Source organism: Ostrea edulis, chromosome 2 (assembly GCF_947568905.1).
Source record: "Ostrea edulis chromosome 2, xbOstEdul1.1, whole genome shotgun sequence".
Classification (NCBI taxonomy): Eukaryota; Metazoa; Mollusca; class Bivalvia; order Ostreida; family Ostreidae; genus Ostrea; species Ostrea edulis.
Window position 1 is genome coordinate 58746677 of NC_079165.1, and position 21583 is coordinate 58768259.

The window sequence follows — 21583 nt, forward strand, 5'->3', positions numbered from 1 at the left end:
TTCGGGATCGAAAATTTTCCCAAAATTATGAATCATTTGAATTGGAATAGTTTTTTAAATTGCATTTATTAAGCTCGCTTTCCAAGTGGAGAACGACTGACTTCGTTGCATTTTACCATGCTTTGGGCAAGGGTAAAATGTAAAGCATGGGCCTAAATGAGTAAAATCGACCAAAATAACTGAAAACATGCACCTCTTTGTGATTTCTGTCATATATTCCTCAAAATTTAATCTGCTAACGTGCTCAAACTACTTTTCACACTTTGTCCGCCATCTTTGAACTAAACCGCTAGTGCGTGATAAAATAGTTAGTAATTTTCGACTAGACTCTTTCACTTCCGGCAAACTAAAGCACGTTCGGATGAACTATAGTTTTACTTTTGTGACTATAGTTTGCAATCGAACTCCACCATTGTGAGTGGACGCATTAGGCCGGTGTTCCCGAAGTTGGACAGTTTGAATTCTCCCCTGTTTGAAATATTAAAACCAATTTCAAAGTATTTATATTTTATGCAAATTGTTTCTTAAATTGTGTTTATCGTGACATTTTACTATAAGCAGAATTTTTCTTCATGTTTAGTAACACGTGTTTATCATGTGAACTTCATCATAAATTTCAACATATTAACCAGATTTGCGCTATTTGGTTAATATGTTGAAATTTATATGTTGGTATTTTCTCGCTCTAATGATTGATTGATTGTATTAGGTCCCGTCGAAAAACTTTCACTCATATTGAGAAGTCACCAGCTGTAGGTGAAGTACCACAAATATAGACCTATGCTTAGCGCTCAGGGTCGTAGCAGTGAGGGTTCTTTATCGCGCCAACGCCTGCCGCAACACGGGGCCTCCGTTTTTAAGGTCATATCCGAAAGACGCGTGACTCTCACTTCTGAATGCCGAGCGTTTGGCGAAGGAGCAATCACTTCCTATTTCAACGTCTTATGTTTGACGCTGTCATGGCACAAGCAGGGATCGAACTCGAGACCTCCAGATTACGAAGCGAACGCTCTACCACTGAGCTATGTAGCGACCGGTTCTCAGTCTTAGGTAAATGAGGGTTTAACACTACTCACGGGACTAGACTAGTTACAGAGACCCGGACCAGTTCATCAGTCATATACATGTGGTGCAAATTATGGTGGCCCGTTGGAGTCATAACTCAAAAATGACGGTGCTGGTATGCTGATATCCGGGAGCAGGAGACAACATCATCTCTTACATGTTTTACTTTGTATCATATGTTTATAAAAGTCAAGTCTATGGAGCGCCAAATTAACATAAACTCAAATAATTGAAGATATCTTCAATTATTTGAAGAGATCATCAATTCATTTGATGCGCGCAACAATTGAATTAAAGATCTCTTCAAATAATTAATGATATCTTCAATTCTGAATTATTGCGCGTATTAATTGAATTGATGATAGCATTAATTCTTCAGCTGAATTGATGCGCGCTTTAATTGAATTAATGATCTCTTCAAATGAATTAATGATATCAACAATTGAATTGATGCGCGCTACAATTCAATTGAAGAGAGCAATAATTGATATAATGCGCGCATTAAATCAATTGATGAGAACAATAATTGAATTGATGCGCGCATTAATTCATTTGATGAGAGCAATAATTGATTTAATGCGCGCATTAATTCAATTATTGCTCTCTTCAATTGAATTAATGATATCTTTAATTCATTTGAAGAGAGCAATAATTCTTTTAGAGAGAGCAACTATATAATTAAAGATATCTTCAATTCAACATATCCACAATTGAATTAATGATATCTTTAATTGAATTGTTGCTCTCTTTAAAAGAATTGATGCGCGCATTAATTCCTTATACAAAAGCACTGTAAATGATTTAAAGATATCTTCAATTGAATTAAAGAGATCATCAAATTATTTATACCGAGCTCTAAATTAATTATTGCGAGCAATATTTCTACTAAATTGATGCTCTCATCAAATGAATTGAAGAGAGCAATAATTGAATTAATGCGCGCATCAAATATATTATTGCTCTCATTAATTGAATTAATGCGCGCATCAATTGAATTGAAGAGAGCAATAATTGAATTAATGCGCGCATTAAATCAATTATTGCTCTCATTAATTCAATTGATGCGCGCATTAATTCAATTAATGAGAGCAATAATTGAATTGAAGCGCGCATTAATTCATTTCATGAGAGCAATAATTGATTTAATGCGCGCATTAATTCAATTAAAGAGAGCAATAATAGAATAGATGATATCTTCAAATAATTGAAGATATCTTCAATTATTTGAGTTTATGTTAATTTGGCGCTCCATACAAGTCTGTGTTATATGTTTTTGTCGTGTCACTGTGTTACATATCGTATTATTCATATTAATAGGATCCAGAACAGAAATCGCCTGATGCACACTAAAGATGGCAGCGATCTGAAGACGTTGAATTGATTAGCAAATTAAAATAATTTGATAAACACATTTCTATGAAAATTGCGGTTTCATTACCACCTGTGTCAGTGAACAATATAGCATTAATCCACGAGGTATTGCGAAGTACGTAATTCTTGAAAGGAAAAGGGACATTTGAAAAGCTTCAGCGATCTGGTTGGCGCTCCGTGGCCAACAGGTGGTCCACCATGTCTCCCCTACGACCATCAGTCAGGGGAATGAGATGAGATGAGATGATGGTGACCTGTACAAATCTGTAAAAAGGAAATGGCGAGAAACGATAATCAAAATACCGGTATTCTTCATCGATATCATTTTGTTAAATTTGAGAATGGCATTATAATTCTTGTTCAAGACACAACTGTATTTTAGGGGACAGCGAGAGGCTGAGAGCCCTTGTCATTTAAACTTTCTTTACAAACTGATATCGTCCGTTTTTATATCCCTCCTACTTGAAGTATAAAGGAATCGTCATGTCTTTCCGTCCACTAGTCCGAGCAAATGACGCTGTCTCACATATACATTATCATCTCATATTTGACACATTGTTGCTTATGACTATATGGTGTGTCATGGCCCTGAACTTAACCATTTGGCCATAGTCAATGACAGGGCTAAGGGCTAGACCGAATGTGCCTCGTGATAGTGTTAGTCCCACAGTACAGCTCTTATTTCTTTTCCTCAGTTTGATATTGTCTGGTTCTTATTATAGTACCACATGAAACTACAATTTGTTGAACTTTAATCATATTTCACAGATATACCCGCCCAGATAAGACCCATTATCGCAGTAAACGTCATGAAATGTGTAGCGCTCTCCTGCGTAAAAGAACATGCAGTCTTGTGGAGAGCTGTCACTTCCGTCAGGTTGTCCGGCACCAAACGCATGATACGTCATCTTCATCATTTTTCCGTTTCTGATCCACCTCCAATCTCCTCCTCCTGGTTTCCTCCTGTTTATGTTCCTCCCACCGACGTAGAAATGGAGACCTGAAAATGCTTACTATCGTTCACATATTTCATGACTGATACTCAGTATATACCTTCTCGTTCGTCTGTCGAGAATTTTGAATCGAACATCACATTATCCGTAATTTACTTGAGAAGACAAATCTTGGAGAGAAGTCCATATTTGAAGTTTTATCTATACCTGTATTCATCTTCTTTAAAATCTTCTTCATGCTCATGGCTTCTTCTAGTGTTTCAAAGTTAGCAAGATATCCACCGGTTTCAAGACAATTCGCCTAAAGGTTTAAAATTCAGTCAAGATTTTATACCAATAAATGTTTCTATTACAAATAAATGTGTACATGGTGTATTTTCCATAGAGAATCTGTTAACTTACAAATGCCATGTCTGCAGAAACTCTGTCCTTCTTTATCATATAACAAGAATCTCCATACTTTTTGAACTGCCTGGGACAATCATCTAATTAAGGTAAAATGTGTTTCATTTTAGAGAATTAGAATGCTCACGTGCTCATGTTGTATTTGAGACCGTGAACATGGTCATTACACGCGAACAACAAAAGTTACACCAATAATTTTTATATTTTACTGTTTTTCACGCCCCAAATGTGCGCGTATTTGTAGTTTTTGAAACCTTGATGAACAATTGCACATTTCTGTACCCTGTTCAATTCCGCAAACCTAAAACAACCAGCAGAACAAAGTCTGTCCACAAAAGCTTTTACAGTGGTTATATGATTATACCCGTTTATGTTTACATCGTAAAGTTTTACATTACTACCAGTATTCATCATATTTCATATTTTATGAAAGAACTATATGCATAATATGGTAGGTTTATTTGGTCATGTGATTGAATAAATTAGTATATCTCATCTCTCCGTAACCTATCTAGCTATCCCTGCAAATTCTTTATTGTTGTAAAGTACATGTATATTATAACGTCCAGGTTTCTGTTGCAAATGGATTTATTAAGACATCAATTTCTGCCGTAAGCACAACAATATCTTGCATTAATGTTTGTATTACATAAAAATATTTCCATCCAAGAAAGTAGTATCGCTTTTGTCCAGAATATGTCATTCTCGTGGATGAATTAATAACAAGAGGCCCAGGGGCCTTATAGGTCACCTGAGTATCATGTAACAACCTTCCAATGTTTGAATTAGGTTTGTGTTTAAATATAAGAATTTTACTTTTGGATGGAAGAAACATTGAATAGCTATGTGGTCATGAAGTACATGTGTCATTTTTATGTTCAATCAATAATCCTTTTTAAAAAACCTAGGTCTGAGACATCATAAAGAAAAGGGTTATTTACTCCTTAGATAAAACCAATATAAGAAGATTTTCAAAGAATTTCTACATTTTCACTATATGACCAATAGAGCCCCACCCTAACACAAGAACCCATGTCCCAGGGGCCATGAATTTCACAATTTTGGTAGAGGGCTCAACGCTCATTATAATCATGCCCACAGTTTGGCTTCTTGATGTCCAGGAGTAAAGAAGAAGATTTTTTAAAATTACACTCATTTTGATGGTTTTTGCCCCACCCCTCAGGCCCCAGGGGGGCAGGGACTACGAATTTCACAATTTTTGTTCCCCTCCACCCACAGATGCTATATACCAAAATTGGTTGAAATTTGTTCAGGGGTTTCAGAGAAGAAGCTGAAAATGTTCAAATGTTAACGCACGACGAACGACGACGGACAAAAACAGATAGCAATAGGTCACCTGAATGATTCAGGTGACCTAATAATACTTCATTAAATGTACCCAATACCAGGCGTAAACAAACATTTACAACTATTGATAGAAATCTCATTATGTTTAAGCCAATTTTTTTTACTGAACGGCAGACAACTTGCACTTATTTTAATCATTCATCTGTGCGATTTATGGAATAAGAATCTTAAGTACTTATATTTATATATTGAACTACAAGAAGTTTGAAAAAGAAAATTACCTCCAACAATTTTAACAGCATCAATATACACGTAGGAACGAGAAACTGAACAATCAACCTCAATCCTCAGCTCATTCACAGGAAAGTTAACCTTCTAATAAAACTGTACACGATATATATATGTATACCTCAAATTTTCGACGCAACCCGCGTCCATATATTACACAAACAAATATCACATCCTACACACTACAAAAAAAAAGCGACAAATATTAATAATCTACATTGTTAACAAGAATACATGTATATAATGCATTAGGATACACGGTGGTACTTACATGTAATACAAATAAGTATTATCATTTTCAAAATGTCTCATGTATGAACATTGCTCATACTAATAGTGCATATTTTGCTCTTGTATTGTTCTTTTCTTTTTATCATCATTTTTTAAAAATAAACATTGCACATTGAAATGTTAACAATCATGTATGCTGTATGCCCGAGAGGGCCCTAATTTGGAAATAAATCATATTCTATTCTATTCATACTGTACATGTATAAATATTTGTATGTATATATAAGAGTTTAATGCTTTAAGATTGGAAATAGTATAATGTAATTCTGTAACATAATTAATGATAGTTAAGACTCACTTTAATTTTCGGTGAAAATTTTCTGGCTTTCTGGATCAATACTGCGTGTAAAACCCAAAAGATTTCAATCCACCGGTTCTGCACATCCTTCGCCAATATTCGTTTCACACTTCCAGCATTGCCAGTTTCGTAAATGACGACATTTGTCAGGAAAACTTTGTCACGAAATTTCACCTGATTTTGTGTAAATGAAACAAAACCAAAAAGAATAAAAGAGCTGTAATAATATCCTCTAAAGAATGAAAGGACAAGCTGGTTTCTTAACCATTACTTGATTGGTATTCAGATGCAAGAAGAACTTTCGGAAATGAGATTTTGTTCGTCAACATTCATTTCAAACAGTAAATAGAATAATTGGACCTCTATGAACTGGTGTCCATTCAGTTGTCCAGTAGCTTGTATCCACGATCCTTTTGTACCACCGTACCGAGGGTACATATCGGGTTTTCCCAGAATCTGCTTCGCTGAATAACTGAAATTTTAATGTGTGAATGTAATTTTTTTTTAGTATTTCTCAATTCACAGTTTTCTTCTTTGGACACTCCATAACCAACATGACCAATCATATGTATAACAGTGTAACCGTTGCACCAAGCGAAGCTTGAAATGGTCATTGGCATATCCAAGGTGATAGTCATATTCAGTAAAGTACTGGGAATTAAGAATAGAAATGTTTTAGTACTTGAATATCAGTGTTCTCCATCATTTCAAATTGTACTACGTTGCAGACAGCGTGTGAAGCGTTTCATGACATTTAGAAAAGAATGCGCGCGAGGCACTTCACGACCCTTTCTGTTTTTGGTAGTTATCATATATCATATTATATCATAAACAACAACGGGCTTGAAATTCCGTAAATGCAGGTCTGTCATTTATCTTCTGTCATTTTCTCCCATAAGATGATTTTTTTTCACTCAAAGAAATAACGCAGTTCAAGAGGTATGCTACACCAGAGAAATTTTATATGGATGAAAAGTGGAGGATATGTACAACAATAATTTGAAATGGAAAACTTTCATATTTACTTTATTTAGTCAAGAATGCAGATTTAGTAGAAAGCAATCCGATAAAAAGAAGCAGGTAGGCCTACAGTTTCTACAGTCATCTGGCACAGAAAATTGATGATTACAGTAGGAGTCCCAACATCTGGCATTCAAGTAAGGAATATATAAGCAAACCAAAACTTTTAATTTTATCCAAAATTGCTTTGTGTTATATGACAGGAGCGTGAAGTTGGCAGGAAATTGCCAAAATCAATGAAAAAATTCATAAGTTATGGGGTTTTCCTTCAGAAAACATACAGCCGAAACGTCGAGCAAATTCATATTCAAATGCATGTTTTATCTTCTATTGATAAACAATATACATGTATATTAATTTCATTTTGATCGACAGATGGACATATCTTTTCCTAAGCAATAATCTGGATGGAATTTAACGGTTATTAAGGTCTTCCGTAGCAACGGAAGACCTTCTACTGATTGTGCTGGTTAAGATTATTCTTATTATTCTTTTTTTTTTTTCCTAGACGCTAACTTTGAAGCTTCATATCTCGCTCATTCCTCAACCGATTTTGCTCAAATTTTCAGCTTTAATACATTTTACTAAAGACTTTCAAAATACTTTTAAACATTTTAGATATTCTCTTCCGCTTGCGAGTTATTTCCCTTTTAGTGAAATTTTAGGGGCTTTGGTTTCCAGATAAAGGTTCCGAAACTATAATAATTGGAGCAGAGAAAACACTGAATTGGTAAAGTAGAAGCATTGTAGTTGTGCACATCATATTTTGTTTTTTGATTTCGCCATTTAAAATGGCGATAGAGAGGGGTCAAAAATCAGGACGCCTGAAAGAGCGAAAGTTTGCACATAATTTCCTTTGTATCTTTTAAACTAAAAATATTTTGTTAAGACATGTAAAATAAAAGTTGTGTAGAATTTCAAGAGCTTTTATTTGACACCAGTAAAAAGGGGCTGGCCCCTTAAATTAGGGATCTACGGCCCCTAAAAGTTTTCGCTTTATAGCTCAAAAACGGCAAAGAATTCGATATGGCTTCCGATGGAAAAGTTGTTCTTTAACATCTTATTTATCTCATGAAATTGTTATTTTGTTCGAATCTTGTGTTATATTAGAGTAAAAAGCTATACCCGTAAACAAGTAGCCATTTTCATTTGGCAAGTGAGCGAGAACTCTTCATGCGTATAACTGAAATAAACTTGCTAAAAATAACATACCTGACTACAATAGATACTAATATTCATTTTAAATAAGGTTTTTAACATGCTCTGTGGTTCAAATACAAATTATTTAGTGATACATTTCTCTTTTTCTTTCGTTTTAACATAAACAAACCTTCAACAACAACAAAAGGAGAGAGATAAATTATCTTTTATTTGTTTCATATTAGAATTAAAATAAGTAATATACATAAAAATAAAACGTTCAAACGTAAAATAAATCATGGTCAATAACTGCAAGCTGTTTACATTCTTCACGGTCAGCGTTGTTTATACAGTTATGTAACCCAACTCTCGCCTCGCTCGCAGGTGGCCAGAGTGACAAGCTTGCATAATCAAAACAAAAACATCGAAGCTAACTCGGCTTTCGTCCATCGCATAAATAAACACATCAATTACTGGAAAATTATGTTTGAAATCATTTTGAATCCTTTTACATTATATCATACTTAATTAACAATTATATTATGTTTTATTTCAATTATAAAGTAATTGTAAAGATGCTACCGCAAACATTTCGAGTTAGTGATCAATGTACCTCATAATATTTGTGTCAAGTTATACATACATTTAAAAAAACCTACACAATTTTCCTGATTATTTATCGGGTTGTCATTTTCCTCACAATAAGTTTACGGTAAGGGTATGTGACGTTTCTAATTGTCAGAAAAAATCGTACTAAATAAAATGAAGTAGTTTTAAGTTTTATTAACTTATAATTGTCTGCATACAGAAGGATTTATTTGTCGGTTCATTTCATTTCATCTAAATACAATCATGCGTGCAAGTAGATGCGGTTTTTATAAGTGAAATGAAAAAGGTAAGAGCGCCCCAAATATATATATACATCTCAAGCGTCTTATTGTGTTTAATTTTGGAGATTCATCACATGTGGACAAGCAATCTGTGATTTAACTCTACCTTAGCCAGTTGATACACAAGCTTTCTGCATTCTCTACAAAGTGAAAAAAAATGGATCCTTTTTGTAAGCATAACAAATAATTTATAAACTTTATTTTTTAAATCACGGGTTCTTATCATGATTATACCAACTCTAAACATGTATAGAAAATCATCAGAAATCCACATAGAATCAGTCTCATTTCATTCAGTCATTAACTGCAAGCATTTTACATACACACCGGGGTTTGTTCTTGTTTACAATTACGTAACCCATGGCTCGATTGCCCGAGTTCGGAGCCATCGCATGTGTACCAGCGATCAGCGGCAATACATGTACACACAAAAACATTACCGTTTTAATGTAATTTGCAAACACAACGATTTACAGAAAATTATGTTTTTAATAAAATCGGATTTTTCAAATGATTGGTGGAAGGACAGGAAGTTCCAGTTCCCACCCTCCAATATTTTTGCCAACATATGCTTGACAGTATACAATACAGATCGTTAATTTACGGTCATGCCCTTTCCAGGCACGTAAAACCCGGGGGGGGGGGGGCAGGAAACCTAACGTTTTACTGTTAATTTACTATGAAAATGGTCATTGGAAGGCCTGTTGCCCCCCCCCCCTCCCCCCCCCCACTTTTGTAGTGAAATGCGCTAATGTTATGTAAAGAACAAATTTTTTGGAACCTACCCCACCCCACCCCACCCCCACCCCCCACCCCCCACCCCCCCCCGAAATAGGATTTTTGACTTTGGGAAATTGTCCGTTTTCTTTCTTTTTTTTTTTTTTTTTGCTTGTCAAAGATTTTTTGGTAAGTGGAATTTTTTTTTTCTGGCTGCCCCCCCCCCCCCCCCCCACTTTCAAAAACGATGTTACGTGCCTGCTTTCAATCTGCCTTATGTCTACCTCTTTTGTTTTTACCTATTGAGGATTTTCTGTTTGGTTGCCTGCCTCTAACTATATTGCATTTAGATTTCATACTTACAACAGATTTTCATGTTAATTGAGGCTGCATTAGGACCTGACCCAAGGACATATGGTCAAGTTCAAGGTTTTTATGTCACACAGCTCCGACGGAAGACCTCTCGTTGCTTTGCAACGAGCTTTGCTCTAGTTTAAAAGCTCTTTTAAAAAAAAAAAAAAGGCGGGGGAAAGTCTAGCTGCAGAACCTGTAGCTCTCTGAAAAAATATTTTGACATAACAGAGAGCTTTAGATAAAAACTTATAAAAACCTTCGATTTACGGCGTACAAAAAGTTGCGCACGGTTGAGGCCTTATATCGTTGTATTCTTGAGTTGCTGTCTCATAAATTTAATATGAAAAAATTCTTAACATATTTTCCTACTATACTTGTGTCTAAACATACCTTCAAATATTCATTAAAGCCCCATACGACCTGAAAACTCCCAACTAATGACCTTCATTGCGGTGATGTTGTCCTGATGAGAAATGAACAGAAGAGCAACAAACTTGCACCTAGTTTCGACCCACAACCGTATACTGTTGTAGCGAAGAAAGGAAGTATGGTGTCTGTCTCTTCGACACCTTGAATTGGAAAACGTACAACTCGCAACGCATCCTGTTTCAAAAGAATCCCTAACACCTTTGCTTCTGGTTTCATTGAACCAGAACTTACTGAAGGGGAGGAAATGATACTCGAACGAAATTTGAGACACTCAGAGCAGAAGATGAAATCTACCGAAAACATAACAAAACATGACTCGAAACCTATACAAAATGCCATTCCGTATATGGTTGTCGAAAATGTCCCCAAGCCGAATATGGTTGCCGAAAATGTTCCCAAGCCTAAGCCGACAGTTTTAGCTTCCGAGAAAAGCGTGACTCCAGCCAGCAACATAACTGGACCGTATACAACGCAATCGGGTCGAACCGTGAGAAAGCCTGCGGTTTTGAAGGACTTTGTGAAATAAACTGGTGAACCTTGTGTTTAAATTTGGAAAGGTTGTTAACTCTAGATAATTTACAAACACTGTCAACTTGTAATTCTAGTCATGGTATGTAAATGTAGTTTTATAGAAATGTAAAAAAAATTGTTTTGTATGAAAAATCTGTTTGCTGTCAATCTTATTATTTTCAAATTTTATTTCTGAGAAAAGGAGGAATGTAATAACCGCATTTTATTCATTATATGATTGTTACTCTTAATAACAGAACTATTTCTTATTGTGTAATGTCAAACCTAAGTACGCCGTAATTTCCCGCGATTATATTTCATGTTTGGTTTATGCCTATAAATATGTGCAAGTGTGATTAAAAGATGTCAGCATCAGGATACACGTGTTGTGATTCAGTATAGTGTCTTTTCCCAATCATTACAATGATATTTGAAGAAAAGGAAAGACAAATATTGCTGATATGTATATTTTCATCCATGTTTTAAAAGGAAGTCAGACAATATGACGACGTAGAGTACCTCCTTAAATTTGATTCGCTCGGTCCAAGGTTCACAACTTTATACATATCAAATATACAATTCATTTTGAACAAATTGAGTGTTTTGAGTACATATTGAGTGTTGTATTTTCTATTTCATCCTTTGTTCCAATAACTGTTGAAGCAACTAATGAATCGACTGTTTGGAACTTGTGTGGCTTGACATAATCATGTTATTCAATTAGCGGATCGGATATATTTTGACGTTGTAGACGTTAACATCAATTTGTACATTTAATTAAGAGGTATTAGTATCTTTGCCTGATAAGATGTAATAAGATTCAGCCATTTTTTTTCTGTGACACGTCAAACCCAATCCGAATATCCATGTATCTATATATACTTCGCCCTCTTAGAAATATCAATGAAAATGAATGATTACCTCTTTTAAAAATATACAATTTGACGTTATCGTCTACAACGTCAAAATTATCCGATCCACGAATCGAATAACATGATTATGCCTGTGGCTTCGCACGAATGAAAACGGAGACAATCGAGGTTAGTGTTACTTGAACAAAATGGCGGCGCCCATTGCTACTCACCAAATTTTCAGTGAATGTCTATGTGTTATTACCTGCCAGCGTTGTACTGTGACGAAAAGTTGGTAACTTCTGATGCCCATTGATGTTTGATAGCTTGGGTTTCTGAAAATGAGTTGATCTTATTTTATAAATAAATTTCTAAAACTGAGTAAAGCTAATTATAAAATTGAAGAATTATGGTTGTACATATGTACATGCAATTTCAAAATTAAATGAATTTACTATTTGAATAGGATTTGTCCAGATAATAAGCGTCCGCCAGCTAAATAAATATTAATTCTATAGCCTGGCACTTATTGGCTTCCGTAACATTGTGCATTTCTTACATCTTTTTTTTTTTTTTACCCATTGTGTTCTATATACATGTGCCCGTGTTGTAATCGAACAATGATTATTGTAAAATATGCGCTGTACCTCATATACCACTAAATGTGGTCTGAGCAAATAATGAAACTTAAACTTGAGCTAACCGGTCACGGGGGTTCAGTGTTTAAAGCGCTTCAATTCAATTCAATTCGTGACACTGCCATTGTTAAGCTGTTGGGATTTTCAAAGATTTTTTTTATCAATCTTTATTCCCATGAAAATTTTTGACCCCATGTGGCTCCAACCTAGTGCCAAAGGATATCATGAACTGAAAATAAATTCACATAACACAGAGATGCCTTAACACCAATATGACTAACATGATCTTGCTGTTCTGGATAACACCGAGGTCAGAAGGGCATAAACCATGGTATGGTAGAAAGATCTTGCCTTAACAAATCTACATACAGAATATGAAAGTTCCATCTTAAATTTTTCAGGAGATATTGAATAGGCAATATTATGTCAAACTTGAAGGTCAAGGTCACAGGGTCAAACACCGAAGCATATCAAGGTCTTCCCATAAAGAATCTATATACAAAATATAAAATAGTTTAGGAAATTTTGATTGGTCAGGATTTTAAAGAAAGTAGGTCAAAATCACAAGATCAAACAAGGTCTTGTGATAAAAAAATCTATATGCAAAATATAAAAAGCACCACCCAGAATACTTCTGAAGATATTTAACAGGTTACGTTTTCTTAAAATTAGGTCAAATTTGAAGGTCAAAGGTAATAGTATGAAATAAAAGGGCTTGCAATAAGAAATCTACATGTATATACAAAATATGAAAGATCTGCCTTGAATAGTTCAGGAGATATTGATTAGGTCAGAGATTTAAAAAGTAGGTCCAAGTCTAAGATCCATGGCACAAGATCAAACTTCACAAATAATGAGGTCTTGCCATAAAGAACCTATAATACAAACACGAAAGCCCTACCTCAAATAGCTCAGGAGAAATTGAATAGGTAAGATTTTTATTTGAAAGTAGGTTGAACGTCAAGAGATCAAACAGAATTGTGTACAAGGTCTTGCGATAAAAAGTATATACACAAAATATGAAAGCCCCATCTAAAAGAGTTCTGGACATATTCAATAGGTTATGTTTCCTTAAAAGTAGGTCAAACTTCAAGTTCAAGGTCACAGATCATGTTATAGTGAAAGGTCTTGCCATAAGGAATGTATACAAGATATGAAAGACCTGCCTTAAATAGTTCATGACATTTTTATAGGTCTGATTTTTATTAAAAGTAGACCAAACTTTCAGGTCAATGTCAAAAGATCACACACCATTGCATTACTCGATAAGGTCTTGCCGTAAAAAATGTATATACAAGATATGAAAGCCTTTAAGAGATATTTTCAAAGATTTTCCCTACATATCAGCATATAACACTTTGATCCCCTATTATGGCCCAACCTACCCTTGGGACCATAAATTGCACAAACTTGGATCTACTCTACATGTATGTCAGGAAGCTTTCATGTAAAATTGAACTTTTTTGGCCCAGTAGTTTTTTAAAAGAGTTTTAAAAGATATTTCCCATATACTCGCATGCAAAACTTTGACCTCCTATTGTAGCCCCCTACCCCCGGCCATGATTTGAATAGACTTGAATCAGCGCAATGTCAAGAAGCTTCCATGTAAATTTTATCTATTCTGGCTCAGTGGTTCTTGAGAAGAAGATTTTCCTTATATACTCGTATGTAAAACTTTGATCCCCTATTGTGACCCCATCCTATCCAAAGGGGCCATGATTTTAACAAATCTGAATCTGCACTATAGTAGGAAGCTTTCATTTGAATTTGAACTTTTCTGGCCCAGTGGTTCTTTAGAAGAAGATTTTTTAACGATTTTCTTATATACTCGCATGTAAAACTTTAATCCCCTATTGTGGCCCCACCTTACACCTGGGAGCCATGATTTGAACAAACTTGAATCTGCACTATATCGGGAAACTCATGTAAATTTCAACTTCTGGCACACTGGTTCTTGAGAAGATTTTTAAATGACCCCACCAAACTTTTGCATTTTCGTGATTATATCCCCTTGGAAAAGGGTGTTGCCCTTCTATTGAAGAAACTTGAATCCCCTTCAGTGGCTTCACCCAAGGATGTTTTTTGCTAAGTTTGGTTGAAAATCGCACAGTGGTTCTGGAGAAGAAGTCTAACCGATAGACTTCCCTTCTACATTTTTGGCATAAACATCGGCTAAATGTACATTTTTCCCAAGCAATAATCCCCGGGGGATCCGGGTTAGAATAGGTCCTCAGTACCTCTTGCTTGTCGTAGGAGGCAACGAAATGGGACGGTCTTTCGGATGCGACCACAAAAACTGGTCCTGTGTCACAACATGAGTGGCACGACATTGATCCTTCCCCGCTCAAATGTCGTAAGCATAGGCCTAAATTTTACAGCCCTTCGCCGGCAATGGTGACGTCTCCATATGAGTGAGAGATTCTCGAGAGGGACATTAAACAATATTCAATCAATCCCCAGCGATGAAATACACCGACTCTTCAGTGCTTCCCCAATAACGTAACTCTTTCCCTAAGGCGTTCTGGACGAACAAACGCAATACTAGTTCTTGTATGGTGTTTTTTAATGGTTCTTTTTCTTTCTTTATTATTATTATGGTCGTACATGTGCTTCCGTCGATTAACGCAGAATCATGGCGAAGATAGCTGAAGGAAAAAATGATGATGATAATAATAAATGAAAGTGTGCGTGAGGCGGATTCGAACCATGGCAAAATATAATCAGAGCATATTTACTGCCAGGGGTCAGCTGACTGAGCTAGTCTAAGCACAAGTAATATCCGTGTGAATATGAGCCAGGTTTTCAAAAAAAGTTCCTCCAATTTTTTTCGTGAATTTCGAACCCAAGGCAGGAATGCCCCTAAAATTGTTCTTAAGATTGTAACTTATCAAAATATTTTTTTTTTTAAATAAATCTTAGGGGCAGGCCTCTTGAAGGACTTCAAAGCCAAAATTTATGTCATGCTCTTTAGGCCAACTTTGAAGGTTTAGTTCAACATGGTAGGAAATACGTTGTCAACATAGATTCGAAATGAATATATGAAAAATTCATATATACAATGTACATGTATGTACGACATAGAATAACGAAAGAAACTTGAGACAAGAATGTGATTTTCCCCGTAAAATTGCTCTCCCCTATAGGTCTTTTCTTTTGTTACCCTGAATTGGTCCATACATGGCTATAGTGTACATAACGCAAAATCAACATACACTCAAATAATTTAAGACATCTTTAATTATTAGACGATATCATCAATTAAGTAATTTTGCGCAATAATTAAATTGATGCGCGCATCAAAGCAATAATTCAATTATTGCTCTCTTCAATTGAATTGTGGTGAAGAGGGCAACAATTCAGTTATATAGCAGTAGAATGATTAACGCTATAATCAATTCAATTATTGCGCGCATTAATTCGGATTGAATTGTTGTGCGCATCAAATGAATTGTTGATATCTTCAAATAATAAGATATATCCATTTATTTGAATTTATGTGGGACTCCATATTTATGGACCTCTAAAGTGAGTTTCAATTGCGAAAAGAAAGTGAAATAATCCGAATAAAAAATTCCAAGGTTTTTACCATCAAAATCACTAGTAATAATATCCAAATAATAAACTACTGGTGTCATATTTTACTCACTATGTGACGTGAATACAGCAAACAATAACAGTATGACAGGACATTGACTCCACATCTTCTAAAATGTCAAACAGGTCTATAATGCATGTTTTCTACGCATAGTTGTTACTATTTCTAAATTTACATTACTATAATTTTACAGAAAGATCACACAATTAAAAAAGAAAAGTGACATAAGTTATGTTAATTTGATGTTGAATCTGCTTAGAGTTTACATGTTTTGAAACATTGAAGCTGCGGATGTGTAGCTCTCTGGACAAATATTGGGACAGAATACGGTTTGTCTCAATATTTTCCCAAAAAGCTACAGATCTGCAGCTAGAAACATTGATGCATACCGGTATATAGTTAGAATTATACCAAAATTCTGCTCGTATTAAAACAATGTGTTAAACAGTTATAACCAAAAGGGAAAAAAAGAAGAAGAAAAAACCTATACTTACAGCAACCGTTTCTTTGACGACTAACGTTTAGGGATCCCAATAACTCAACGTATTTTGAAAGAGTCTGTCCTGTCTGTTTATATGTGTATAGATTCGTCATGTTATTTACAAGCTTAGCCTAAAAACCAATTCTATACACGGTGAAGATGCAGGACAGCAGCTGAACATACGACAGGGGAGGGTAACAGAAGTCGCAAGTACCTGCAATCCTAAATCACCTCTATAAACCGTTCACAGGTAGCAAATGTAATGTATGACGTGGAATGTATACGTGTCATGATTAAAGACCATTAGTTATTTCTACCAGTGTTGTTCTTAGGGGTTTGGACCATTGACTGCTCGGACTAGTTAGTGTTGTACAGAGTCCTGGGGTTGTGGTTAAGTGCTGTACAGAGTCCTGGGGTTGTGGTTAGTGCTGTACAGAGTCCTGGGGTTGTGGTTAGTGTACAGAGTCCTGGGGTTGTGGTTAGTGTTGTACAGAGTCCTGGGTTGTGGTTAGTGCTGTACAGGGTCCTGGGTTGTGGTTAGTGTACAGAGTCCTGGGGTTGTGGTTAGTGTACAGAGTCCTGTGTTGTGGTTAGTGCTGTACAGAGTCCTGGGGTTGTGGTTAGTGCTGTACAGAGTCCTGGGGTTGTGGTTAAGTGCTGTACAGAGTCCTGGGTTGTGGTTAGTGTACAGAGTCCAGGGGTTGTGGTTAGTGTACAGAGTCCTGGGGTTGTGGTTAGTGTTGTACAGAGTCCTGGGGTTGTGGTTAGTGTACAGAGTCCTGGGGTTGTGGTTAGTGCTGTACAGAGTCCTGGGGTTGTGGTTAGTGCTGTACAGAGTCCTGGGGTTGTGGTTAGTGCTGTACAGAGTCCTGGGGTTGTGGTTAAGTGCTGTACAGAGTCCTGGGGTTGTGGTTAGTGTACAGAGTCCTGTGTTGTGGTTAGTGCTGTACAGAGTCCTGGGGTTGTGGTTAGTGCTGTACAGAGTCCTGGGGTTGTGGTTAAGTGCTGTACAGAGTCCTGGGTTGTGGTTAGTGTACAGAGTCCAGGGGTTGTGGTTAGTGTACAGAGTCCTGGGGTTGTGGTTAGTGTTGTACAGAGTCCTGGGGTTGTGGTTAGTGTACAGAGTCCTGGGGTTGTGGTTAGTGTTGTACAGAGTCCTGGGGTTGTGGTTAGTGATGTACAGAGTCCTGGGTTGTGGTTAGTGTACAGAGTCCTGGGTTGTGGTTAAGTGCTGTACAGAGTCCTGGGTTGTGGTTAAGTGCTGTACAGAGTCCTGGGTTGTGGTTAAGTGCTGTACAGAGTCCTGGGTTGTGGTTAGTGTACAGAGTCCTGGGGTTGTGGTTAGTGTTGTAAAGAGTCCTGGGGTTGTGGTTAGTGATGTACAGAGTCCTGGGGTTGTGGTTAGTGTACAGAGTCCTGGGTTGTGGTTAGTGTACAGAGTCCGGGGGTTGTGGTTAGTGTACAGAGTCCTGGGGTTGTGGTTAGTGTACAGAGTCCTGGGGTTGTGGTTAGTGTTGTACAGAGTCCTGGGTTGTGGTTAGTGTACAGAGTCCGGGGGTTGTGGTTAGTGTACAGAGTCCTGGGTTGTGGTTAGTGCTGTACAGAGTCCTGGGTTGTGGTTAGTGCTGTACAGAGTCCTGGGGTTGTGGTTAGTGCTGTACAGAGTCCTGGGGTTGTGGTTAGTGCTGTACAGAGTCCTGGGGTTGTGGTTAAGTGCTGTACAGAGTCCTGGGTTGTGGTTAAGTGCTGTACAGAGTCCTGGGGTTGTGGTTAAGTGCTGTACAGAGTCCTGGGGTTGTGGTTAGTGTACAGAGTCCTGGGGTTGTGGTTAGTGATGTAGAGAGTCCTGGGATTGTGGTTAGTGCTGTACAGAGTCCTGGGTTGTGGTTAGTGTACAGAGTCCAGGGGTTGTGGTTAGTGTACAGAGTCCTGGGGTTGTGGTTAAGTGCTGTACAGAGTCCTGGGGTTGTGGTTAGTGTTGTACAGAGTCCTGGGGTTGTGGTTAGTGCTGTAAAGAATCCTGGGGTTGTGGTTAAGTGCTGTGCAGAGTCCTGGGGTTGTGGTTAGTGTACAGAGTCCGGGGGTTGTGGTTAGTGTACAGAGTCCTGGGTTGTGGTTAGTGCTGTACAGAGTCCTGGGGTTGTGGTTAGTGCTGTACAGAGTCCTGGGGTTGTGGTTAAGTGCTGTACAGAGTCCTGGGTTGTGGTTAGTGTACAGAGTCCAGGGGTTGTGGTTAGTGTACAGAGTCCTGGGGTTGTGGTTAGTGTTGTACAGAGTCCTGGGGTTGTGGTTAGTGTACAGAGTCCTGGGTTGTGGTTAGTGCTGTACAGGGTCCTGGGTTGTGGTTAGTGTACAGAGTCCTAGGGTTGTGGTTAGTGCTGTACAGAGTCCTGGGGTTGTGGTTAGTGTACAGAGTCCTGGGTTGTGGTTAGTGCTGTACAGGGTCCTGGGTTGTGGTTAGTGTACAGAGTCCTAGGGTTGTGGTTAGTGCTGTACAGAGTCCAGGGGTTGTGGTTAGTGTACAGAGTCCTGGGTTGTGGTTAGTACTGTACAGAGTCCTGGGGTTGTGGTTAGTGCTGTACAGAGTCCTGGGGTTGTGGTTAAGTGCTGTACAGAGTCCTGGGGTTGTGGTTAGTGCTGTACAGAGTCCTGGGGTTGTGGTTAGTGTACAGAGTCCTGGAGTTGTGGTTAGTGTACAGGGTCCTGGGGTTGTGGTTAGTGCTGTACAGAGTCCTAGGGTTGTGGTTAGTGCTGTACAAAGTCCTGGGTTGTGGTTAGTGTACAGAGTCCTGGGGTTGTGGTTAGTGCTGTACAGAGTCCTGGGGTTGTGGTTAAGTGCTGTACAGAGTCCTGGGGTTGTGGTTAGTGCTGTACAGAGTCCGGGGGTTGTGGTTAGTGTACAGAGTCCTGGGTTGTGGTTAGTGCTGTACAGAGTCCTGGGGTTGTGGTTAGTGCTGTACAGAGTCCTGGGTTGTGGTTAAGTGCTGTGCAGAGTCCTGGGGTTGTGGTTAGTGCTGTACAGAGTCCTAGGGTTGTGGTTAGTGTACAGAGTCCTGGGGTTGTGGTTAGTGTACATAGTCCTGGGGTTGTGGTTAGTGCTGTACAGAGTCCTGGGGTTGTGGTTAGTGCTGTACAGAGTCCTGGGGTTGTGGTTAGTGCTGTACAGAGTCCTGGGGTTGTGGTTAGTGCTGTACAGAGTCCTGGGGTTGTGGTTAGTGTACAGAGTCCTGGGTTTGTGCTGTACAGAGTCCTGGGGTTGTGGTTAAGTGCTGTACAGAGTCCTGGGTTGTGGTTAAGTGCTGTACAGAGTCCTGGGGTTGTGGTTAGTGTTGTACAGAGTCCTGGGGTTGTGGTTAGTGCTGTAAAGAATCCTGGGGTTGTGGTTAGTGTACAGAGTCCTGGAGTTGTGGTTAGTGTACATAGTCCTGGGGTTGTGGTTAGTGCTGTACAGAGTCCTGGGGTTGTTGTTAGTGCTGTAAAGAATCCTGGGGTTGTGGTTAAGTGCTGTACAGAGTCCTGGGGTTGTGGTTAAGTGCTGTACATAGTCCTGGGGTTGTGGTTAGTGCTGTACAGAGTCCTGGGTTGTGGTTAAGTGCTGTGCAGAGTCCTGGGGTTGTGGTTAGTGCTGTACAGAGTCCTGGGGTTGTGGTTAGTGTACAGAGTCCTGGGGTTGTGGTTAGTGTACATAGTCCTGGGGTTGTGGTTAGTGCTGTACAGAGTCCTGGGGTTGTGGTTAGTGCTGTACAGAGTCCTGGGGTTGTGGTTAGTGCTGTACAGAGTCCTGGGGTTGTGGTTAGTGCTGTACAGAGTCCTGGGGTTGTGGTTAGTGCTGTACAGAGTCCTGGGGTTGTGGTTAGTGCTGTACAGAGTCCTGGGGTTGTGCTGTACAGAGTCCTGGGGTTGTGCTGTACAGAGTCCTGGGGTTGTGGTTAGTGCTGTACAGAGTCCTGGAGTTGTGGTTAGTGTACAGAGTCCTGGGGTTGTGGTTAGTGCTGTACAGAGTCCTGGGGTTGTGGACAATAAGTTATTCCTATCTTTGTTGTACTGAATTCTGAAGCTGTGGTCCATTCATTGGACGTATGGTTATGGACCGTTAGTTAGTCCAATCAGAGCTCTACAGTTTCCATTCGTTAGCATATGAAAGATGATTGGAACGTGAAGGCATTTATTGTTATATACATGTACATGTATTAAAAGTAGGAATGCTGACATGTTGGGTATTTGTTGTCATATTTCGTTATGTGGTCAAACATAGAATTTCTATGTTACAATGTTTCGGAAATTGGCCTTTCATGTGAATTAATCAACTTAATTATTTAAAATGAAACACAAATATAATTTGTCTACTCTTCAATTACAAAATAAAAAAATCAAACTTGAAAGATATTGAAATGAACAAATGCAATGATTGCAAACACGAAATTCTTCACTAGACATGAGTTTCACTCCAGGTAGGACACTTACATTATAGTCATTACCCTCAACTAAAGACATGCAGATTTAGTGGAAAAACAAGAGGTGCTGTGAGCAATGATGCTCACTAAGAATAGCCCCACTTACCCCAGTCTCCCAAAGGGTTAATCGGTATAAATTACCTCTTTCCTGAGTGTCAAAAATGGGCATGAAAAACCTTAGGTAGTCTCTTCTCTAGGGAGAAATGGATAAGCGATGAATTTAAATGTGCGTTTTATTATGATCTTGGCTTTGAAGTGGGACCTTTGTTGAAGGATATGTAACACACCCCATTGGATGGTAGAAATTGTCCTTCAAACTTCAGTGTAAACTTCTTATTTTCGCAAACTTCAGTATTATGATCCAAAAGGTATCTAGGAACACAACATCTCCATGCGATGAAAAAAGCCGTTCAAGAATTTAAATGGAAACCATATTGCTACTTTCATGTCCAGTGTACTTGACCTTTTGACCCGAAAAATCCTCGTCCCATATGTATGATATGGTGATTGTAGGTGGAAAGAAGC

General features: G+C 38.0%; 2 protein-coding genes across 2 annotated transcripts; both read right to left on the minus strand.

Moving 5' to 3' along the window:
• Positions 1 to 3173: 3173 nt before the first annotated feature.
• LOC125679709 (uncharacterized) lies at positions 3174 to 16813 on the minus strand. Its single transcript, XM_048919145.2, has 9 exons — positions 16618 to 16813; positions 16175 to 16232; positions 12156 to 12225; positions 6340 to 6451; positions 5980 to 6153; positions 5384 to 5474; positions 3792 to 3874; positions 3597 to 3690; positions 3174 to 3436 (listed from the first exon to the last, which is right to left on the minus strand). Exons 2-9 carry the CDS (start codon positions 16227 to 16229, stop codon positions 3192 to 3194), a joined length of 924 nt encoding a protein of 307 aa, XP_048775102.2. The 5' UTR covers positions 16230 to 16232; positions 16618 to 16813; the 3' UTR covers positions 3174 to 3191.
• Positions 16814 to 19496: 2683 nt separating this feature from the next.
• LOC130051464 (uncharacterized) lies at positions 19497 to 20672 on the minus strand. The gene is made up of 2 exons (XM_056153412.1): positions 20201 to 20672; positions 19497 to 20077 (listed from the first exon to the last, which is right to left on the minus strand). Exons 1-2 carry the CDS (start codon positions 20670 to 20672, stop codon positions 19497 to 19499), a joined length of 1053 nt encoding a protein of 350 aa, XP_056009387.1.
• Between the last annotated feature and the right edge of the window lie 911 nt (positions 20673 to 21583).

What these genes read in the sequence shown, in the direction of transcription:
- LOC125679709 (XM_048919145.2), bottom strand. Translation starts at nt 16,229, where the DNA reads ATGTGGAGTCAATGTCCTGTCATACTGTTATTGTTTGCTGTATTCACG. An exon ending in TCACAGTACAACGCTGGCAG is followed by an intron (nt 6,452 to 12,155) that starts GTAATAACACAT and finishes TTAAAATTTCAG; the next exon opens with TTATTCAGCGAAGCAGATTC. An exon ending in ATGGACACCAGTTCATAGAG is followed by an intron (nt 6,154 to 6,339) that starts GTCCAATTATTC and finishes ACACAAAATCAG; the next exon opens with GTGAAATTTCGTGACAAAGT.
- LOC130051464 (XM_056153412.1), bottom strand. Translation starts at nt 20,672, where the DNA reads ATGGACCACAGCTTCAGAATTCAGTACAACAAAGATAGGAATAACTTA. An exon ending in CAACCCCAGGACTCTGCACA is followed by an intron (nt 20,078 to 20,200) that starts GCACTTAACCAC and finishes GATTCTTTACAG; the next exon opens with CACTAACAACAACCCCAGGA.